The sequence below is a fragment of the Xiphophorus couchianus genome, chromosome 20 (genome assembly GCF_001444195.1).
Source record: "Xiphophorus couchianus chromosome 20, X_couchianus-1.0, whole genome shotgun sequence".
NCBI lineage: Eukaryota > Metazoa > Chordata > Actinopteri > Cyprinodontiformes > Poeciliidae > Xiphophorus > Xiphophorus couchianus.
The window spans coordinates 28,436,778-28,460,071 of NC_040247.1; the positions used below are offsets into that span (position 1 = coordinate 28,436,778).

Consider the following 23,294-nt stretch of genomic DNA (forward strand, 5'->3'; position numbering starts at 1 on the left):
GTGAATGTGTGATTTGTGCCAATATCATATTGGGTTAGTATATCGGTCAATAGTCAAAGCTTCAATATTGGTATTGAATCGGAAGTGAAAACATTTTATTGGGACATTCCTACTGAAAACACTTCTACTTTAGAGCAAGATACCTGGAAAGATGGATAGCGCTTTACGAAGAAAGACACACCACCACTGTTTACAAGCTTACATCCCACAATGCAACACGTGGCTACGGGAAAGCATGTGGCTCTAGCTTAGCAGCCATGTTGGATCAAGATTGCTCAAACGAACTCTGCTGTGTCCAGAGCTAAATAAACTGCACTGACAGGGGAAACAAACTAAACACACATAATCATATTATAACCATTAATGGACTAACACTTAAATAAATAGCATAAATTTTAAAAAAAGGAACAATAAAGACTTGATGTTCTGAATCTAAGGTTGAATACAAGCTATGTGATTTGAAACAACATTTCAAAGCAGGTCGCATTAGGGGCAGGTTTAGAGTTGGGCCATTGAGTTGGGTCACTAGAGTCGCCTCTAGTGACTTTAGAGTGTGAGCCAGAAGTTATATATATGAATCCCAGAAAAAATTAAAATGACATAAAAGGAGACAAGAGTATAATCAATAGTTTGAAGTTTTGGTATAGGAAGATTTTTGATTGTTTCACAGAGTGGCATCATGTACATCTGCCAATAACTAAAAACTAAACCACAACTCTAATTTATCAAAACCTGCTTCAGATCTAAGAGATATTTAAATCAAATCACTAGCCGAAGTGTTCAAGTACATTCACAAAGCCACTGGAAATCAGCCTCTGTCCTTCATACTAACCTAACCACTGACTAAATGTGTTTACTAAGACGCTCCTGTTGTACAGCAGCTTCTCTCACTCCTGTTTCATAGCAACAGAACGTTTTTAGAATCGACCGTCTCTTCTTCTCTTCTGACCAATAACAAGACCAAGACAATGTTAGAGGGAAACAACAAAGGAAAGGTGGTTAGAAAGTAGAAATGGTGATGCATTTGGAAAAAAAACAAAAAAAACTAGACGTCCCTGAATGGTTGCCACGGGAGATTCAAAGATTTCTCAAACACTGATGAAGGAATCCGAGCAACACTCCAGGTGTGTTCTGGTGAGGGAATAACATCGTAACATAATTTGAAAGCTCAGAAAAGTCCCTTTTACATAGTAGACCCCTTTAATGGGCTCAAACTGGCATCTGATTGGTGCATTTCTCATTTTAAATTTGAAGGACTTAACGAAAGTAATGAGGCATTTGACACGTTTCATGTAACAGTTTGAGACTCATCCAGTAAATATGTAATTTCTTTTATTAATGGTATATGTTGAAATAGTAAATAATTTACCAACTGATTAGAAACTTTCAGGTAATAATGAAGTTATCAGGTAACCAAAGAATATCGCAAACTGTGAATATGGAAGAAGAAGAAAATAATCAATTATTTAATCAATGATTAAATATTCATCTTACAGCCAGAACACATCAGCGTCCAAAATCTAAAGTCAAAACTGCCACAACTTTCACTTTCTATCCTGATCCCCACTCCAGCTGCCCAACTCAACCAGCAGCAGTCCAGCTAGCTGCTAACCAACCTTGTCCTCTTTTCAAGCACCAATGTCTACAGCATGCCTCATTGTAGCTCCTGTCTGGAATGATTTTCTGCTTTCTGAAAGTAGTTAGAGAATGGCTGCAAGGTCTAAACACACGCCTGTCTTTATACAGTCAGCAAAAACTTTGCCAAGCAACACATTCATCGACATTAAGACTGCGTCCATACTGCCAGCAATGCTTAAGACGGTATTATTAAAGCAATATCAGAAAGAACCGATGTTAATATAACGGCAGGTATTTCATGTCTTTTAGATCCTAATTGAGGCTTGAGGGACTTATGTTCCTCTTCTGACAGCCTCAACACATTGGCAACAGCTACATTTCAACAGGAGACGCATTAAAACACATGTTGCATAAGCCAGTGCAATACTGAAAGGTGTTACTCACTGAGAATTAAATAGCACGGAAGCCTGGCAGCCATTTTGAATCGCTGAAAGGTCAAATGTTCCTTCATGACCCCTCCAGACTGACTCTAACCTCTGGTGCAGCAGCACTAAAGTTAGGTTCACCCAAATTTTAAACAGGTATCATATTAAACATGCCAGCTTGAACATAATGACAACATTGACTTGAACTGGAGTAGCTCTGTACTTTCATTTAGATCTTTTTCATTCTTTAATTTTTGCCTTTCTGGGGGAAAATTGCTTTATTTTTAGACAACTGTTCCTTCTTGTTTCGGATGCTGTGTAGTTTGACTGATTTTTCATACTTTGCTATGGAGAACGTTTTGAAGTTGTTAGACCTCAGATGTTTTATCTTCTACCTCAGTCATGGATTCATACGCTTCAATAAGTTTGTCTTCTCATTTCAGTGGAGTTGGACTTGAAGATGCCATCATACTCCTTGATAAACAAACCAACTGTCATCTGGACAAAGCAGGCAGCACTGTGAGGATCATTCTTCAATTTCTCAAGTACATTAAACACAATTCAGTCAAATTTGCTTTGTCAGAGACTCCAGAGAAACAGGGGGAGGCCAACAGGCACCAATATAAAGTCCATTAAAACAAGTCTAGAACTAACAAACACAATGAATGGTCTTCTCTAAATCAATCCGATTTAAAAAAGATTTAACTTTGGTCAGCAGATGCAGATGACAAAAGCTGGATTTGACTTCAGAGTCAATTTGTTTATTAAATCTAAACTCCTGATAAGGCTTCTGACATATTTACTTAATTGGCGGGAACTGTCACCAAATGAAACACAGTCAGCATTTCAGTAATATAAAAAAGTTTTTACTCAGCCACTGGTTAACAGCTATTACCTAATCTACAAAAGATAAGATCACATTAGTTATACCTGGCTTAAGAGACAAATAAATTTGTAAGTCATCTGAATAACAGTGGAAGGACACTTTGTGCACAAACATAAATTCAACTAATGGCAGCATATAAAAGGAGAAGAGAAGGGGACCAAGAATGGAGCCTTGTGGCACTCCACAAAGAATTTATAGTAAGTAACAACTGATGGTACGTAAGCCACTTCAGTGAGGTGCCACGAATACAAACAAAGTGTTTCAAACAAGACGGGAGGACAGAATGGTCCAAGGCTGCTGTAAGGTCCAAAAGAACCAGAACGACAGAGCGCTTACTGTCAACAGACATAACGTCGTTATGTATTTTTAACAAGGTGGTCTCTGTACTGTCTCAATCTGAAACCTGACAGAAATTTTTCAAAAATGTCATTTGATTCTAAGCTCACAGTTGTATAATTTTTACCTTGTCTTTCTCAAATTTTGGAAAGAGAAGGTAAATGAGAAATATCTAAAATTAGATCAAATTGAAGAGTCAAACTGGGGCTTTTTAAGAAGAGGTCCAACAAGAGCAAGAGCACTTATTGAGCAGGTGTGTGTGATATTCAAACACACAAACACAGTTGGTTCACATAGATATATGCCCTTACATCAGTCTCACTATGCGTTCAGCGACACAGATATGACAGCATAATTATCAGCAGCGTAATACAAAGGGACCAGGCTGGAAAACTGCAGGAAAAGTGAAAGCGTTTTAACACCTACACTTTTCCTAGTGGTCAAACAGTCACAACCCCCACAGGTGCCACACCCATTTACTCACACAACTTAGGAGGATGATTGCTCTGTGTCAGACCACTGGTACTGATTTTTGGACGGTTCAGGGTTCAAGTAAAGCAAATATAACCAGATTAAAGGGAAAAAACTGTTCACTTCTATCTGTTGTAATGCTGGTACAGAATGAGATCTGGACTTCAGCTAGAGGCAAAGGTTTTAATGACTTTTCCACTTTAGCATTTTCATATGAGGAAGATGGAATACTCTGAGAACTCGAAGTTTTCAGAGTATGTCAGATACTCTCTCAAAGAGTTCTCAGACTATCTCAAATACATATTGTACTTTTTTTTTCACCTTCCAAATCAAACATTTGTGTTTAGTAAATGTTGTCGCATGCAACATTGTCATTGTCAGCGTGCAGCTTGAACACAACACACCAGTGTTCAGACTGTGGCGTTTCCACAAGCACAGACATCAGCGTCAGGTATTTAAATTTGTTATTCAAAGTAGGGGTGTAGCGATACAATAATCTCACGATACGATATGTATCACGATATTTGGCAAATGATACGAGTTGATACACTTTTACGATTTTCTGAAAGATTTTTAAGTGATTTTAGTGACATTTTGTGTTCCATAGACTTGGATTTAATTAACTGAAAACAGATTTAAAAAAGCACCAACTACACAATACCCGACTCTGATTGGACAGAGTCTAACAGCTGGACAAAATGAATAAAAATGCAGTGAGAAATTTAGTTTCCGTCATTTAATTTCTGTGGATTTGACATAAAACTCAAAGTTTTAACAGTGATCCAGGAGCTGAGTGGGGAAATTATCAGCCTCTGTAGACTCTCAATATGCAAATGATTACACTTATGTTTTTCTTTGGGAGTGGCTGCGTTTTGGAGTAAAAAAAAGTCTTCTGGACTCTAGGGAAAAGGCTTTTCTACCTTGGCTCCCAGAGTTAGCCATGGCTGTAAGCTGTTTACTACTAGCTGCTGGGGGAGTGGCTCTGCCTCACCCCCTAGTGATCGACTCCTTGCAGCTGCACAGCGCCGCCATTCCCCTGCTTGGATCTCCGAGTAGCTGCCTCTCAGACTGTCAGGATCTCATCGTACTCTCAGTCTCTGATACTCTTTGTCAGTTGCTAATAAGAATGATCGATCCGCCATCGTTATCATGGCAATCCTCACTGCGCCCAGAGTCTGCCTGCGGGTTTCCGCTCTTCGTTATCCAGCTCAAAACAGAGCGGTACTGTCTGCTGCGTGTTCATTCTTTAAGCAATCCTTTATATACAGAACGGAAACCACTAAGCTAAAAACAAATGACGAAGTGGATGCCACTGGTTGCTCTGATATCCAAACTTTGCATTAATTTCGTGATCTCACTGCTTTTGCCGCTGCTCCGTTTGAGCCGCTCCTCCACTTCTCTTTCACGGTTACTTGAGCAAGTTTACTTCTACTTCGTTTCTTAGCAACAAAACACAGCCCATCGTTATTAATTGAAGATTTGAGATTTCCAAAAACAAAGGAATCTAATGTTGCATTTCGTTTCCCTTTTACATAACCAAAAAAGCAGGTTTTTGACTGCGATAAACAATAAATCAATTAATCGCACAATAAATTTAAATTATCGACCTCATTTTAATTATCGGCTTTATCGTTTCTGCCGGCCTTTTTCTTTTTCTGTTGATGACACTGAATGAAAAAAGGCTCAACTCCGATGCTCTCCACTGACCCTCCCTTCCTCATTTTCTTAATGTAAAGCCCAGCGCACACTACACGATCTTAAGAGCTGTTGGCCCATTTTCAAAACCTGAGAGACCACAAACTAGCCGACAGAAATCCTAGGTATAACGGTTCGATAGGGTTCGATCCTGCGGTGTGGTGTCCAACAATGGGCAAAAAATAACGGCTACAAGTCCAGTGAACTAATTTTAAAACCAGACATTAATCAGTGCTTTACTACAATCTACCTGCAATGCATGTGGCTAGTGTCAGCGTAAAGTCCTGACTGAATGAAAATCATTAGAACCTATTTATGTCACGTTAACGAAGAACAGCTGAAAGGTTACCGGATTTATCAACTGTGGCACCAATTTCGCTCCAACTCCTCCCCTTGTCATTTCTATATTTGCACGAAATGTTGAATAAACATTAATGTTGTTTCCACAAATCATCTCCAATGTCCGCTGAACTTCTGGTTGCGCCGTGTCAGCTGTTTGGGATTCCCCTCCGTAATCTTCCCTCAGAAAGAAGGAGGAGAATCCCCGCTTTCTGATTGGCTACCTGTCACATTCAACAGGCTGCGTTAAGCTCCCAGTCAGGGAAAACTCCTGATTTAGATCGGAGTGGCCACAACGATCTACCGTAACAAACCACACACTACAGGATGATCGGTTATGAAATCGCAAGCGACAATCTTAGAACGGCCAACGTTCTAAGATTGTAGTAAGGGGAAAATTGGGGCAAAAAACCGTGTAGTGTGAACTATTGGATCAGGTAGTCGGATGTGCCCATTTTCGCTATTTAAATCTAATGATTACACCGCACGCTTCTTCTTTTACGGGGGAAAATGAAGTCGGCGGCTGCTTACCATAGTTGCGAGACCTGTTGTGGCTCAATATTGGTCCATATATAAGGCGCACCGGATTATAAGGCGCACTGTCGGCTTTTGAGAAAATTGAAGGTTTTTAGGTGCACCTTATAGTGCGGAAAATACGGTAAATTTTTTGTTAAAGGAGACTGAGAATCCCTTTTATTTTTGGTTGTTTTATTTTGTTTATCAGTTCCAGTGTTAAGTGTTCTTTTGAAAATAAAGTCTATCTATCTTTGACAGAAAATTGCATGCATTATTATGTAATTTCCATTAAATCAGTGTAAAAAGGTCTTCAAACAATATTATTGTTTATCGCAATAATTTTTGAGACAATTAATCGCTCTGCAAAATTTGTTATCGTGACAGGCCTATTTTTGACATTTCTCTGACTTTCGGGAAAATATGGTTCACTTATTTTAGCATAACTCTGGTTTTACTTGGCCTATTAACATAATTTAAAAACTGGTGTGTAGTTTACAATGTGCACTTTAAGTACAAGATGAAAGTGGGACTGGGGGAGGCGGAGTCTTGCTGCTACGCCGTCACAAACCAGACAAGTTAAAAAAGACTGTATAAGCATATGGACACCTATGGTTTAGCGTATCGATACCCGCGGATGAAAAATCGATACCTACCAAGGGTGGGGTGTGTGTGTGCGGGGGGGGGTAATGATAAATATCGTAGAATCGATATAATTATACAGCCCTAATTTGAAGGCAAGATTAATTTATTAGTTGAGCACATTTTCAGCGACAACACAATTCTAAGCAATTTACATGATTGAAAGGAAAATAAAACAACAAACGGGCAAAAAAAAGCCAACACTAACTTGCAGCGGTAAAGTGAGGGAAAATGATGACAAGTTAAAAACCAGACCACATTTTAGGGTGTTCCAGTTATTAATCAAAGGCAGATCTAAACGAATGCGTTTTAAATCTTGATTTGAAGGGGATTTATCATGCAAAACCCATTTAATACTTAAATGCATTTAGTGTAGCAGAATAACCATCTTTATTTTCAGTTTGGGTCATTTTCTCTATTAATTATTGCCTTATTTTTTTAACAATAACGCCAGTATTCATGCACAAAGTCATGGACTTCCAGCTAAGCAATTTCACAAATCTGCCATTTTTATTTCTCGCAGCAATTTTGGAGTCCAAGTTCAAAGATGCAGAAGCTGTTTGAAAATGTTCGCTTGGTTGGTGTATTAATCCACACTATAAAACTTTATTTATCTAAGCAATGTTCCCACATCAGTGGAGAAAATCTCCTTTTTTTGTGTGAAGCACTTCAAGGACGACTGCTTCATCAAACTCCGCCAGGATCAAGAGGGATTTACCGATAGATTTTTGCGCTGTGTAAAAACCATAACGACTTTGTTGTGATCCAGCCACCTGTGATCTCGCAGTCTCTTACACCGGGACTTTTTGAAACCAGGTATCATGAGTGAACTACCAACAAAAACAATGGCGGATGCACTAACCTGTTCAACTGAACAACTCTTGATAAGGACTATCTATGTGTTACACAGGCACTTGGTTCATGGGAGGCAGAGTAGGGTTAGTTCTAAATTAGGTGGAAGGTAAGGGTCTAAAGCACATTGTACATTCAACGATATGCTAAAAGTCACAGCGCCGTACAGTGGCCTGGCATTGAAACTACAACGGATTAAAGGTGTTTTGGCAGTCTCATCTAAACGTGAGACTGACAATCAACATCTGAAAATACCAGCAGCTTCCACTCATCTTGTGCAAACTTAGCCTTTGTCTAATTGAGGGTCGGTTCCTTCTCTCTATGGAAATGACGGACAAAGCAAAGCAGAAGCTGAAAAAAAAATGCTACAATGACAATAGACTTTATTTTAGACATTAATTTATTGTGTCGATGTGACATCTGGGACAATGTTTTAGCTAGAAGCAGCAGGATGCTAGCTGTGTGTGCTAGCTTTTAGTTGCACTGAGTGTTACTACATGAACATTGTTTTTGCCGTTTTTGTCTTATGGAACATGATCCAAATGCATTCAGTGATGTTCTTGGTGCTAAGATTAGTTAACTCGCTAACTATGTTGAGGCCTCATTTACAAGGCGAGTTCATTCTTCCTGTGGTAGCGTTTTCTGGCTCCAGCATGTGAGGTTGGACGGACAAGTCTTCTATAGTTAGACATTTTTAAGTAAATTTGGAAATACAAAGTTAGCAAACTGCTATGAAACTACAAAAAGGGGTGAAACGGGACCTGGAGGGGCGGGGCATAAAGTGCCTGAGTTTCATTTAAAGAGACAGGTCAGCACATCAGAACAGAGGTAAAAAATAAAAAAAAGTGGGGGCCTGTGGATCTCAAACCAAGAGTAATTCAGACCAACACGTTTCAGTTCCACTTTACATAGACCACTACTGAATGATTTAAATGTTAAAAGGAAGGATTTAAAAGCACGGTACATCCACTTTAGAGGAACTCAGTGTTTCGGTCGTTTTGCAATTTGCGAAAAGTTTGTTCCAGGTTAGCAGAGCGTAAAAACTGAATGCTTCTGCTCCATGTTGGGTTCTGGTTCTGGGGATGCAGAGTAGACTAGAAGACCTGAGTGATCTGGAATGCTGATACAACAAGTCTTTCATTTATTTTGGTGCCAAGACATTCAGTAATTTGAACAAGAACATTTAGTTTCTTCTAAGTCTTTCCATTCCTACAGGGAGCCAGTGGAAGGACTTTAGAACTGACCTTGATTTTTTAGGCAGACCTGTGAAGATTACTACTAAAGATAAATGCACGGATGAGTTTCCCTAGATGTTGCCGGATTGTAGATCATAGTTCTCACTCTTTACCATTACTGCTACAATTTATATCCAGTTGTAAAACAAAAATGTGGTCTTGCTGTTTGATAGCAAATTAATTAAAGGCTGTCAATTTGAATATTGTACCAAGAATCATTGTAAATGTAGGTATGGTGCTAATGGGAGACATGAGGCATGAATCTCAATATGTAGATCGAAGCTATGGGCGGACATTTATGTTTATCACTAACTGTGACAAATGTTTTATAATAAGAACTTTGATTAATTGCTCTCATAATAAATTTAGAATAATGATGCTTAACCCCCCCAAAACTGCTAGTATTTGCTCATCACTGCAGTGTTCCTAAGGCTTGTATCCCAGCCTTCATAATAAGAAAGAAGTGTATGTAACAGTGTTCATTCATACTTTAAAGTATTCACCGGATGTAATGTCGCTTCATGAAAATTTATATTAATGATTGCAGTGCATGTTGCCAGTTAATTTTATTACTCCTCCTTCTATTCCACAAATGCCAAGTGTTGTGAAATAGCTTAAACCCCAGCCTGAAACATAAACAGCCTGAAATTGGGAATTCCCCCTGATATGTTTCTTCACATTGAGGGAATTTATACACTTTGGTAAAAAGGAGGACAGGCAGGTGAGGGGAGGACGGTTATTTAGGAGCTTTGTTGTTTCTTTTCATCTTATCATTTTAGCTGCTCTCTCTTGTCTCTACTCGTTTGGTTTCCTGGGATTCATCTATTCCACATAACTCTGCTTAAAGCTACAGTGTGCAACTTTTACAAAAAAAATATTTTTTACTCATGTATTTGTTGAATCTGTTATTATGTCACGAATAATGTGGAAAAAATGAGCTCCTCTGCCTTCTCCCAGAGGTAGATGAGAAGGCAGTGCTACCTAGAACAACCAATCAGAGCCAGGAGGATGATCTTAGTGATGTCCATCACTTCTTCATGTGGCGATGCTCTATTTATATATATACAGTATATATATAACAATCGACTATTTTCACTTGTTATAAAAATGCTATATATATTAAGATAAAAGACTTAAAAGACATTGGACTTCGATATTTAGCAACTTGAAATTGGGCCTCTGTCTCTTTAAGAAACTCCATTAGGAAGTCATCACAACATGGCTGCTCCACCCTTTAACAAAGTTTTTACCACCGCTGGACTGAGAAGTAGCTTCTGTAATGAATTCAGAAGATGTGTTTGCTAATTGCTGCTGTCTAGTCTTAAGGAGCTGCTCTGTGAGAACAAGACTCCGAAGTTTGGAAACTGCAGCTCAGAGGAGAAGCTGCCCCTCCAAGGTCTACCCAGGCAGTTTGCACAGCTGAATGGTTGCCATGGGGGATTAAAGTGTTTCTCAAACATGCATGAACACATCACGACAACAAGCCATGTATGTTTTTGATGAGGTAATAAAAACTTAACATAATCTAAAGCTCAAAAGGTCAATTTAGTATAATACTGCCCCTTTAATTTACATTGCAAAATGAGCATTCGCAAAGCAACATTTGTGAAATTATTCAATTTCAAGCACAAACCATTCACCCTGTGTGGACCAATAATATGTCCACTCAGTTGGACAGCCTTATCTGACACAGAAAATGGTGTCCACGATGCTAAAGCTAATAGAAAGTGACGGGAACATTGTCATAACAGAAAAATCTAGAGTAGCTGGGAAGATGTGGGTCAATCACAGACAATATGATCCTCATCACCATGTGCAATAACACAGCAAGTCCATGGCTTCAAATACTGGCCTGCTTTAAGTTTTGTGCTGAAAATCCCAGACATAAACATGACCTTGAGAGGAGCACAATTTATCTGAAATCTGTTGGAGACTTCCGGAAAGTTTGGTGGTTTTAGATAGGCTGTTCAGAACCCAAGATTGCTGCATTGGCCGTACAATTTCCTGGGTTTCTGGGCCGCTGGGGATTCTAGCTCTCTCAAATGGCCACATTTTAAAGCAAACAACACACAAGTACTCCCACCGTAGAACATGGGATTCACTGAGTAACAGGTTGTAGAAGGCCACAGTCCGTGGGTTTAGTGCACATTGTGTTTCTTTAGTCAGAAGCAGCAACACTTGTGTCAGCTGTAGCTTTGGAGGAGGAGCAATCCTCTCTCTCAGAGAACCAGCTTTATATCGACAACCTGGCAGTCACAACATGGAAAACAAAGAGTCAGCCCCGCGGTCTTCGAGGTGGAAGCACGACTAAACGGACCAGAGTTTCTGGAAACGGTTCCTGCTGTCAACACAGCTGAAATGATGAACAGGTCTTAATAAAAAATTTTTTTTTTAAAATGCTGAAATTGTAGCTTTGCTCATGTGAACACATTGGGCACACTGGACTTCCTTCCCAACAAGAAATGTGTTCCTACTAACCTTGAATGTTTGCACATTCCATCTATCTCCAAACTTTCAGAGGCCCATAGAAGGGTGTACATCCTGTACACAGGTCCGTCCACCCCCCCCCCACACACACACGCACGTTTCTTGGCCAACCTTATTAGGACACTGCTCTGACTTCTATTTATTGTGGATAATTACACTATTTCTACGAATTACAAACAACCCCCCAAAAAACTAAATGTAACCCACATGTTATCAGCCCTAATCCAGACATCAGGCACTGCTTGGCCTTGCTTCATTCAAATTAGCTTGCTGATCATATGAGAAGTGTCTAACATGTTGATAAAAACCAGTACAGGCTGACAAAATGCAGAGACTGAATCAGCATCTGAAATGGAAGTCACGGTGGGCAGAGAGGCTCAGGTTTGTTCAGAGAGAACGAACTTTCTGAGATTTCCTGTTGTGGCTAAGTGACTTCAGTAGACTTCCAGCCGTACAGGCTTGTCTGTGCCCCAAAATGTAACCACAATAAATACAGAGCAGAGTACATTTCCTTTGTCTCTGTCAGTGAACACAATGTTTATTCAAGATAACAAGAAGGTACAGGTCACAGGGGGTGGGGGCGTGTTAGAGAGGCTCATGTTACCACTGGCTCCAAGTGGCCAGGTTGGAAAGCTTCAGCCCACCCAGTCTATTAAAAGATGTGAAACATATTCAGAGAATGTCAGCTCCAACCAATGACAGCTCAGCCCCAGACACCGCCAATCAGGTCCTCAACACACATCAAGATCAAACCAGATACTTGGCAAAGTCCCAACTCAACACCCTGCCAGGGGAAGGCTGTTGTTTTTTTCCCACTTATAAAGCAAAAGCCAACAAGGACCCGGGCGTACAACACCGTTCTGGGAAGCTTTACATGTTATTCTTAATCTCGGATGGAAGGAAAACAATCACGCGACGAAGCAACAAGGGTGACTTAATGATTCAACTTGACATTGTCTTTTGATCCTGAAGCGCCGACACAAATGTTTTCACAACGATAAGCTGAATATGACCTATTGAGTTAATGACAGAGCAAACAAAAATTAAACTGAGGCGAGATAGCCATGCTTCCAGTTTTAGACTAAAAGATAAGCGGCCCAGTCAGAGAACAGCGGCACGTTTGACGTGTATACCGCTGAGGACGAGTAATACAAGCCTACGTGGAGTAATCCAGCGAGGCCCTGGCACACAGGCCGCGGCTGGGTTGGACATTACATCACAAAAGATTCTCAACCAAAAAAAACAAAAAAACAACAAAACCCAAACAGGAACTTCCTTTCTAATGATTCCCACTGATTTGTATTTCAAATATGAAACAATTGTATCAGGCTGATGGTAATAGAACACACAAATAAGAATTTTGATGCATGCTCATTTTCTACTTCAACTGGAAACAGAAGAATTTCAACTTCAAGCACCAACAACAGAAAATCTAAGGGTTTGTTCATTATGACTATCACATTTTTCTGGCTCCAAGTGGTAGAAATAAAAAGCACATTTCACCGTTAAACACCTGTCATTTCAAACAAGAGTAAACTGATTCACATTTTTCAAAAGCACTCAGCATTTAGGAACATTCATTAAAACATTTCAAAGCATTATCTAAAGAATATTTAGATATCACCTAAATACAGTCCAACCTTGGTATGAAAATATTTGTTTTCATATGCAATACTTTTAATGGTTTTGCTAGTCATGAAGAGTTTAAAACGGGATGTTTTCCTTTAGGGCCATATAAAGCTGAGATGGATAAAAATGTATAATTAATAACCTGTTTGCACACTTCTTTAATAAAGCTCGAGTTAAAACATTCCATAGCTGGCTTTGGACCCAGAAACAGCAGCCCTACAATATTTCCTCACTCTGAAACAACAAATATGGAGGCTTAATAATGGAATACGGAGCTCTCCACTATAATATCACCCAGGTCTCTCAACCGCCACAGAGGCTGGGGGTTGGCTGGTCGGTGGGGGAGGTGAAGCAGAGCAAATAAACCAAAAGCTCTGGGCTTCTCAACACTAAACACATGCGTTCTAAAAAAGAAAATTAACTAGATAAAAACTATACATGTGGCAAATAGTTGACTTTGAAACCGACTGTGTTGCCAGAGACAGATTCACATCATGTAGCGAAACACCACGACGAGGCCGCATTAAACCTTTACATCCCTTCCGTCACTACACAGATAAAGTAGAAAAATAAGGATAGCAATGCATGCTGTGTGCTGCTGTGTAAGGACTGAATGTTAGAGCACACGCAGCGGAAGAACATTCACCAAGTTAGCTAAGGGCTAGCAACATTTGTTGCCCCTGCTGCTGTGCTAGATGCAGTTAGCAGCTAGGCTACGAGTCGTCGAGAAAGATCCAACAGCAGATCGGGTCAAGGATTCTTTCCTAAAACTCCGACATATTGAACACCTAAAGCACATTTAACACCCTGTTGTCAAGACCCAGGGACATTAAATGATACTTTGGGAACCTTCTTAACGTTTAACCTACGTCGCCTGTTTGTGAACTAGCAAACATAATAAATGCGATACACATCCAACATCCTAAGGCTTTACGTTAATATTAAAAAGATACAAACAGGTTAGCCACCGTCAACTAACGCTGTTTGGACTCTGTAATGGTGTAATGCCTCGTCTCTTTGTGGAAACAGTAAAGAAACTCACTGGGAAAAAATTATATATTATGATATAAGTTTGCACTAATTTTGAGTTTTACTGGCTGCAATTCAAAGAAGGACAATTCACTCGACTAAGACTGCTAATTTTGATGTCAGGTTTGGGGAAAAAAAACAAATATATTTTAACCAAAAATGTTTAAAGACATAAAAGTTGTGTAATTTGAATGTGACGTCCGCATCGTGATTGTTCAAAAATATTTAAACGTTGAGCTTTTGGAAAAACTGGCAAAAATAATAATTTGTGACGATGGAAGCAAACTAGAAAACAACACGAGGGACTGATCAAACAGCCCAGAGAGGACCATTCCAGTCACAGCCCAAAGCGCCCCTGGAAGGCATAACATCTATTTTACTTCCCATTTCAGCTGGCTAAACGCTTCACGTTAATATAGAAATACTGGAGAAATGCTCGAAATACTGTGAAGACAAGCAACTTGCTTGAAGAAACTTCAGTGGACGCAGGTTATTTGCTTGCTAAGTTAGTTAGCCGTGTAGTCATGGCACAGAAAACATGGTAGATTTGTTTCAGATCTTGGTAAAAACTACTATATGTACATTAAGATATTAAATATTCAAAGTGCTTACCTAAAGAGTCATTCCAAATTCCTTAAAAACAAGGCAACGATAATGTACTATGGAAGTCCTTGGAGTATCCCAACATTAATTCCAATTAGACCACTAGGCCTGGATATCCGCCTCGGAGTCTCCTGTATCCTTTGCCCTTACAAGTAGGTCCCTCTTCAAGGGTAAGAAACAAAGTTCTCAGTGTCTCCCAAAAAATGTCGGAAAGTTAAATCCCCTGTCTTGTTCGGGTGCGCTACATCCATTGGTGTCTTTTATAAATCCCCGGTGAACAATTCCAATAATGTTAGTGTCTTGTATATTTACAGTTGCTGTTTATTATGGGGTATACACTGCTGTATGTGATACGGGGCTCCGGTTCTGTGTCGGGTCCTTACGCTCACCGAAGCGCCCATCCCCCTCCTCGCCGGCTTTCACCACAGGCACCATCGAAACTGACACACAATCAAGCCACGGGGCTTCCCAGGCGGCCGTGCAGGGGCATGCTGTTTGGGCGGCCCTTCCAGATGGCCCGCCTCTTGCCATTGATTCGACAGTAATATGCGGCTTTTTTGTTTTACCCGAAATACCTTGAAGCCATTGGCGAATGAAGCTGTCGGTTACTTCTTTCCTCTTGCGGAGTAAAATAGGGCGAGTACGGCTTCAGTGAGGAACTTGTTTTCTCTCGTATTAGAGTGGTGAAGCACACGGAGAGGAGCATGAGTAACTGGATTCGCAAGGCAGATTTCTGCTCAGCAAAGGATTTATATCTACCACGATGCGGGACGTTTTCTTTATAAAAATAACATTCCAATGGAGCTAACTTCATTTCTATAGTGGGATTACTTCTTTTTGTTTATAAGATATATTTCTTTTGGAAGGATCGCTCTTATTGATACATAATGGTAATGGCTAGCCATACGGGGTCTCTTGGGCTCAGTTTCAGGGCTGCAAGAGGCAGGGTTCGCCCACTAGGTCAGCCCCACCTACCGGTTTGTCAGTTCAACGGAGTATTACATGTGGCGTTGTGTGCGTTTATCGAGTGGCTGGACGATGAAAGTGGCCATCTTTCCTGTTTTGAACTCTTGTTTGTAACCCCGTTGCAGAAATAAACAGGACGGAAACGAGTGGCTCAGTAAGATTTTAGAGGAATTTTCTGAGGTTGGCCGAGGAACATGGTGTCCTCCGGCTCTAAATTACAGAAAGGAGCTATAAGGTGTTTCATCTTACATACTGGCACGATGTAGAAAGGCGACACAATAATCAGATCATTGAACCGACGCCGATTAAGAGGTTTTATGTAAATTGTCGTGGTGACGCGATTGGATTTTTGTCACGTCATGAGACTTGGAGACAGTTTTGGATTGGACACGCTGAAAAATGCCGACGTCATTTGTTGCAGAGGCGTTGGCAATACAGTGAAACTGTCACGTGTCGTCAGCGGATTGAACCGAGCCTGACTGCAGAATCTGTGATCAGATTTAACGGCAAAAACACGGATTCGGTGTCGTTTACGTGTAATTCAAACGTCCTTTACGTAAATAAAGCCGTTTACCAGTGACACTAGCTGGACAAAGACTTCTTATTCAACGCTTTTCTGAATTTAAGGTCTCAAATGTACATGTAACTGCCTTTTTTTTTCATAAAAAAAAAAAATGTAAATACTCCCAACACAACCGCCGTATTGCCGGAAGGGGCGGGGAGAAAAACAAATAAAATGGCACTCAAACATAGTTATTTCCTTCCCCCAACCTTTCCACACCCGCAGTGCCAATGGCTCATCAGCGCAGTCTATGGGAGTAAAATAAGCACAAAGTCCAGAGAGGTTGTAATGTTGAGGTGTTTTAATGATCACCTGACACAACAAAGCAATGAATAGTATACCACAGTCTTCAAATCTCTCAACTTTATAATTCATATTGTAACATTTTGTATCTCATGCATTTTAACACTGCAGAACAAACATTGTAGTTTCAATGTACATTGTGACACTATAATCAACAGCATGGGCTTGGGAACCCATAAATTCTTTATCATGCCCCACTTTTTTTTTTTAAAGAACCTAAACACACCATTTGTGGCAGCAGTTTTTAGAGCAAATAGAAATGTTTGCAGGGTAAGCTTTGGTGCCAGGTTGTTCCTTCTTTAAATGTTAAGCTTAAGGGGGAGGTGGAAAACAGAATGGAAGATTTACTCATTTTACGTCAAACAAAAACCAGCAGCTTCTTATTTTGATAAAAATGGCACATCACATGGCCATAAAAAACATGTACACAACCATAACACCAGAAATGATATTAACAGGGAACTTCAGCTGTACACAAACACCACCATTAAAATCTTCATGTGAACATCCCACCAGTTGCTTTGTATTAAACTGTTACCATTTGAGGGAGAAAAATGAACCAGAGGAATCAACTGTTTTGCTAGTAGGTGGTCTCCCAGGAATGTCCGATTAAGCGGCTGAGGGGAAAAGTGACAGAAAGAGGAATGGTGCTGGGGGAGGAGATGTTTTCTGTGGGGTTTTTTTTAAATATTATTATTCTGAAAGGTTTTTAGCTCATGCTTGACTGCAGTTCTCCTGCTGCTAAGGAAGGCTGCCCCCTCCTGGTGGTTGTGTGCCACTGCAGAGACTCCAAACAACTCAAAGCAGCTTCAGACTGCCGGTGACGTTGTTCACCATCTCTTCTGCTCCCATGATGGCCAGGACGGTGCGGGAGCCGGACTCCACCTGCAGAGACTGTTGTTACTCCAACGCGTACGCGGACAGACGCGCTGCGATATTTACATGATTACGATGTCAGAATAGCATACATGCAGTGAGTACGCATGCCTGCGCATGCGCATTAAGAAGTCCGACCTTCAGATGAGTTGTCAGTTCAGCATACGCAACAAGTTCTGACGAAAATAAGTCAATAAATTGTTTTCAATGACAATTAGATAGATATACATGCACTGTCGTGCTTTAAAAGTGTATTTAAAGCAGGGACTAGCTAAAGCCAAGTAAAACTCCCCTCCCTGTTGCTTGATGACGGTCTGACTAGTTAACCGCTAAGTCAGGATGTCATACCGCTGTTAATAACAAAGTGTATGATGATCTACATTAAGATTTGATGTTGCTGATTAAATAAAATCATATGGTAATGACAGCGTATACTTGTCTGACAGAGTTAGCTGTCACTTCATGCTAAGCATATGACGATCTGACGGCGTAATCTGATCTGACAGAACAATGACTACCTGGGTGAGACCTGCATCCTGGACCAGGTAGGTGGGCAGGTTGAGGCTCAGGGCCAGGGCCTGCAGCTCCAGCAGGTGGGCCACGTTGGTGCCTTGGAGCACCACCTTCTTGGCCCTGTATGAACACCAAACTCATTTGCATCCTGAAAGGAATTTCACTAAGAACACTTTTGCAATTGTTAAATAAAATAACATTTTAAACACAAGTCTGCTGCTGATGTCATTTTGCAAACCAAACCAACGTGGGGAGCCAAAAGCCACAGTGGCACGTGGAAACGGGAATAACAAGTAGAGAATCACGCAAACATATTAATGCTATCCTGACAGGAAAAAGACAGCTTTTACAGAAAGATGTAAACTACAAATCATACGAGTTAGAAGCTAATTATCTTGATGCGCAGAAAGAATGAAACAAATATTAGCAGGATGAACAAAATCTATGAGGTCGTGGTTTTAAATTAGCCACGATCTGCATGGGTCTTACCCACTCTGGTCCCACTTCCAGGCCATCTCCCGCCAGCTGTTCTTCTCCTGTAGAGCCTGGTACAAACCCACCGCAGCATGGCCCACCTGGGCAGCAATCTGCACACACAACCAGCACCGACTTCACTGTGCTCCCAAACACAAAACCACCACAGGGAACGACATTTAACCAATACTGAGCTCGGCTCTCGGTACTGTATGTTCGTGTGGATTTATTTTCAAGTTTTAAAATGAGGAGAGATTATTTTTATGTTGATTAAACTCCAAAATATATTTTTTAAAAATGCCAATTGAAAGCACACACCAACAGACAAAAGCTCTTTTTATCCTAAATAAGTGATTTAGGATAAAAAGATATCCTATAATCTGCTTATTGTATTCTGTGTAAATTGGGGGGTTTTGGGTTTACGTTAGCTTCTACACAAACTTTACATTTTTGCCCTCATCTTTGTTTAATAAATAATTTCTTGTTGGAACCTGTGCTGTGGAGACTTAACGTTAGACTCAAACGATTTCAGAACTCAGAAACAGCAATTTTAGACAAAAACCTGCTTACTTGGCAGAAGGTGTGCTTTCTTTTCTCCATTACCTTTCCAACACCCATGCCGAGGTCCATGTTAACCACAAACACCATCTTGAACAAGAGGTCCTCGTCCCCCTCCTCCTGTGTGTTAGACCGAAGACAGACACACACTCAGATTTGGTTTTGGACAAACTCTACTGGGTCTAACGTACCAATGTATACCTGCAGGGGACTAAGGCTAGCTTATTGGCACCTCATTCTCCAGTTTGTTGAAGTAGTACATGGCCGCCTCCTCAGCCGACACGTTCCGAGTGTGCAGTAGTGCCTGGAGCGAGAAGAAGTAATAAGAAAGATCAGGAAATACTGCACGTATATATTATTTGGTGAAGTCTGCATGTCAGAAAGTACTGCCACACCTGTTTTGCTGCCTCCTCAGGGATGTCCAGCTCTCGGAGCTGCTGCAGGAACACAGGGTTGACCTCCTGGGAAGCCAAGTTTGATCCAGTGTCCTCTGATGGCTCCATCACTAACTGCAGAAACAGAGCTCCAGTGAGAACAGCTGTGCAAATTGACTGGAATGTGTTCCCTAAGCTATGTGGAGGGGTATCTGAAAATAGTCCGCATCTGCTTGAAAGGGCAAATAAGCGTAAATCTGTTAATCACTAATGTTGGCAACAAACGTTTTATTTAAAATGTAATTGGCAGTTGACAGACAGGACTGTAACAAAGACAATAATTAACGGTCAACTGCGTGACGTCTTAACAAAGACAAGTTTAAAAAAATGTTACGAGTAAACGTTAATATAGTCTCCCTAATAATGCGTTGTAAATGGACTTTTGAAATGTGAACGGGATGTTCAGGACACTCACAATGAATGGGAGCGTTAAGCACAAAGCTAGCAGCTGTAGGCTACATTAGGTTAGCTGCAGCGCTTTGCGCAGTTAGCCCCTGTTCGCTCACAACTGAAGTTAGCGCCAGTAGCATTTTAGCTTTCATGTTAACGTTTGCTAACCTTTGTTTATACCTTTCCAGGAAATTTATCACAACGCTTTTTCCTAACAAGTAACTAAATAGCCATTTTTCCTGAGTAGCGACGAGAGTTAGCACTAGCCCGAGGCAGAACCTAGCCAAGCTAATGGCCTATTGTTACCTGTTTGTCACAGCTTGCTCTACAGCAACAGCAGCGCTGATTAAGTTTCTCCGAAGCTTTAGTATTACACAACACACATAAAATGAAGTTATTTATAAAACTGCTTTCGATGACGCTCTCTCCGTGTTCTGTGTTATATTACTCCATTCTTCCATTTTGAGGCCTTTAGTCTCTGCGTATATTATGCTGCCCCCTGGCGGACGGAGTGATATTCTCATAATGGCATCAGAAGCTTCCACGGGTTTTCCTGGACAATTCAAATAAATAACTTAAGTAAATAAATAAAAAAAAGAAATGCTTTTATCAAGAGATTCGGATTTTGTTTCTTTTTATCCCGAACCCCGAAAGTGTTTTATGTCCACGCCTGCATTAATCTTGTAGATAAATTAGGTTTGATTCATTACTTTGCATTATTCTAATAAGTAAAATACACCGAAAGCAGAATTATGAGGAAGGTGAGAAAGATTATAGCAAACAATACACATCCCTTGAAATCCTCATTTGAGCTTCTTCCTTATTATCAAGAAACAAGATAATATTTTCTTTCATACCAGAAGCAATTAAATCATTAAACAGTAAAAAGGAACCCTAAATTACCATGTTAATGTCATATATGTTTGTCTTTTATGGAGATGCAAACCAATTTCCTTGTGGGGGACCAAAAAGCCAACTGTCGATCAAAACACACTTTCCACACTGCTCCTGTAAACGATCGACACTTCAGTGTCACAAACTACGGTCTGTTAGCTGCGTACCATTAACACAAGTGATTGTTGATGCCTACACACAGGTGGAGGTGCTACTTTATTTATGATGCATTTTTAAAAGCACTGGAGAATTCACAGAACATGAACCTAAATACTGTTAAAAGTAAAGAGTGGAACTAAAATGTCTTTTGAGATCAAATTTACACACACACACACACACACACAGAGAGAGAGAGAGAGAGAGAGAGACATATACAGTACAGACCAAAAGTTTGGACACACCTTTTAATTCAATGAGTTTCCTTTATTTTTCATGACTATTGACATTGTAGATTCACACTGAAGGCATCAAAACTATGAATAACACATGTGGAAATATGCACTAAACAAAAAAGTGTAAAACAACTGAAAATACCCCTTATATTCTAGTTTCTTCAAAGTAGCAACCTTTTGCTGTGATTACTGCTTTGCACACACTCTGCATTTTCTTGATGAGCTTCAAGAGGTCGTCACCTGAAATGGTTTTCACTTCATAGGTCAACCTGCCCTGTCAGGTTAATAAGTGGGATTTCTTGCCTTATAAATAGTCATGAAAATAAAGAAAACCCATTGAATTAGAAAGTGTGTCCAAACTTTTGGTCTGTACTGTATATATGTAGGCACAATTTGGTGATTATTTGTGCATTTTGATGACAATGGACCAAAAGTGATAATAAGGTAGCACAAATGTTCACAAAATTAAAAATGTGAGCCTATTGAGAACAAGAAAGAGTATCAAACTCATTTCATTTTGGGCCCCATCTACATCACGAATGTCCTCATAGGGCCAGTTGTGAGAGAATGTACAGATAAAACTGCTTATTAATAAATTATTAAATATAGCTTTCTCTGGATTTTTTTAGTGATGAAGTAATATTTAAGCACACAACTGTTATCTTGAGCCTGTATTTATTTCGTGGCCCTCTATGCCTCAGAAGGCCACAAAAACTGATATGGTGGGCTGGTTTTGGCCCGCGGGTCTCAAGTTTGACACATTTGCATAGAAGATTCAATCAGCAGGGGCCTCATGCATAAAGCGTGCGCACAAAAAATGTGCGGCGCCATATTTTACGCACAGGTCGGCATGTATAAAAATTTCCTTTGCGTCAAAGTTTGCGTAAATATACGCACACGTTTTCGCCGGCGTGAAAGTATGCGGCAGCCACGCAAACTTTTTCTGTGGACAATATCAAACTGCAAAGCGTCAAAACTCGCCTAAATACACTGAAATCTGATTACATCCTGTGATTTTTAGACCAAGAAGCATCAAACCCGATGTTTTTCATGATTTTAATATTTTATTGTTTAAACGTAAACGATGAAACTGAACCGCATTTATCCTCAGACAATAAGCTAACACGCAGACAAAATGAAGAAAATGAAAGTATGTGAAAACCTCGCTCGAATGTAAATAGTACTATTCCTCAGTTTTTGTCTCATAAAGATGTAACGCATTGGTCTGTGCGCCGCAGCGCATGAAATGCATCTATGGGGTCATTTCATTCTCACTAAAGTTGGATCAGCAGATGAACTCAAACCTGCTGACTAAAAATAATCAACAGGTTTGATTATTTTTAAGGTGATCAAGGTGTGTGTAATCACACGTATATAAGTAGCTGCGCAAAAGTGAGCCGCGTAATTGTGGAGCTTTGGCTCTGATGGAGAACATCGCCAATGGAAGGATTCAGATTGATTGATTGATCAGAGATCATATTGATCTGCTGGGAAATGTAGATGATGATTTATGAGCGTTTAGATTAATCCAGACTGATCATCCTGGAGCTCTGAGCAAAACTTAAAGAAGAAGCCGTGCGGTACCGGTACCGGTCCAGCTGAAGTCATCCTTCAGTCGAGTCGCCCGCTTTGTGAATGCGCCTTTATGGACATGAAGCATCTCTATTATTTAGAATAATCGTCCACATTCCCACTCAAAGGACTCTCTGACTCGCTGTCTGTCTTTAAATCCCAGCTGAACGCGCTACTGTTCTAACAGGCATTTGAAGGATCTCTTTATTTTACATTTTTTTAATATGGATTTTTTTTTCTTTAGCACTTCTTCTTTAAAATTTATTTTTATTTTTGTGAGTCGACATTATGTGTCCTCAAAGCACCTTTTAAATAAAAATATATAAGTATTATTACTACAAATACTTATACAGCTTCGAACAAGGACGTTGCCATGGTTATTGCTTCACGTGGTGGCAGACTTCCGGGTAGCTATTTATACTAATTTACAGGGCGGACCAGCAGCTGCGCTCCATTTCCCGCAAATTAGGATTTATAAAGGAAAGGTGCGCGTCCACGTGGGTACGCACGGCTTTATGCATCCGATTTCTTTTTATCATTTTTTTTGTGCGCCGCACTTTTCTAAACTTTTCCTTACGCCAAGTTTTAGTGTGAAAACTGCGCACTCTTTTATGCACGAGGCCCCAGGTCATTATTGATG

The 23,294-nt window shown here is 40.2% G+C and overlaps 2 protein-coding genes across 8 annotated transcripts in view; both read right to left on the reverse strand.

Moving 5' to 3' along the window:
- The window catches only part of setd5 (SET domain containing 5), a 37,813-nt gene extending 22,657 nt beyond the window's left edge, over window positions 1–15,156 (reverse strand). For 3 of the 6 annotated variants that reach the window (XM_028001756.1, XM_028001755.1, XM_028001754.1), the window contains exon 1: window positions 14,730–15,154. The gene's annotated coding sequence lies outside the window, so the exon portion shown is untranslated. Of the gene's footprint in view, window positions 1–14,729 lie in introns of all 6 variants that reach the window. The other 3 variants (XR_003593489.1, XR_003593488.1, XM_028001757.1) reach the window with 2 other exon arrangements.
- Window positions 15,157–16,534: 1,378 nt separating this feature from the next.
- On the reverse strand, window positions 16,535–20,294 carry LOC114134895 (probable peptidyl-tRNA hydrolase 2). Of its 2 annotated transcripts, none has more exons than XM_028001758.1 (7): window positions 20,103–20,294; window positions 19,368–19,481; window positions 19,205–19,276; window positions 18,985–19,092; window positions 18,430–18,527; window positions 17,946–18,060; window positions 16,535–17,436 (listed from the first exon to the last, which is right to left on the reverse strand). In XM_028001758.1, the coding sequence occupies exons 2-7, from the start codon at window positions 19,473–19,475 to the stop codon at window positions 17,350–17,352; spliced, it is 588 nt and encodes a 195-aa protein (XP_027857559.1). In that variant the 5' UTR covers window positions 19,476–19,481; window positions 20,103–20,294; the 3' UTR covers window positions 16,535–17,349. The 2 variants fall into 2 exon arrangements, with proteins under 2 accessions (XP_027857559.1, XP_027857560.1); XM_028001759.1 differs by having other exon boundaries at window positions 19,018–19,092; window positions 20,103–20,292.
- Window positions 20,295–23,294: the final 3,000 nt, after the last annotated feature.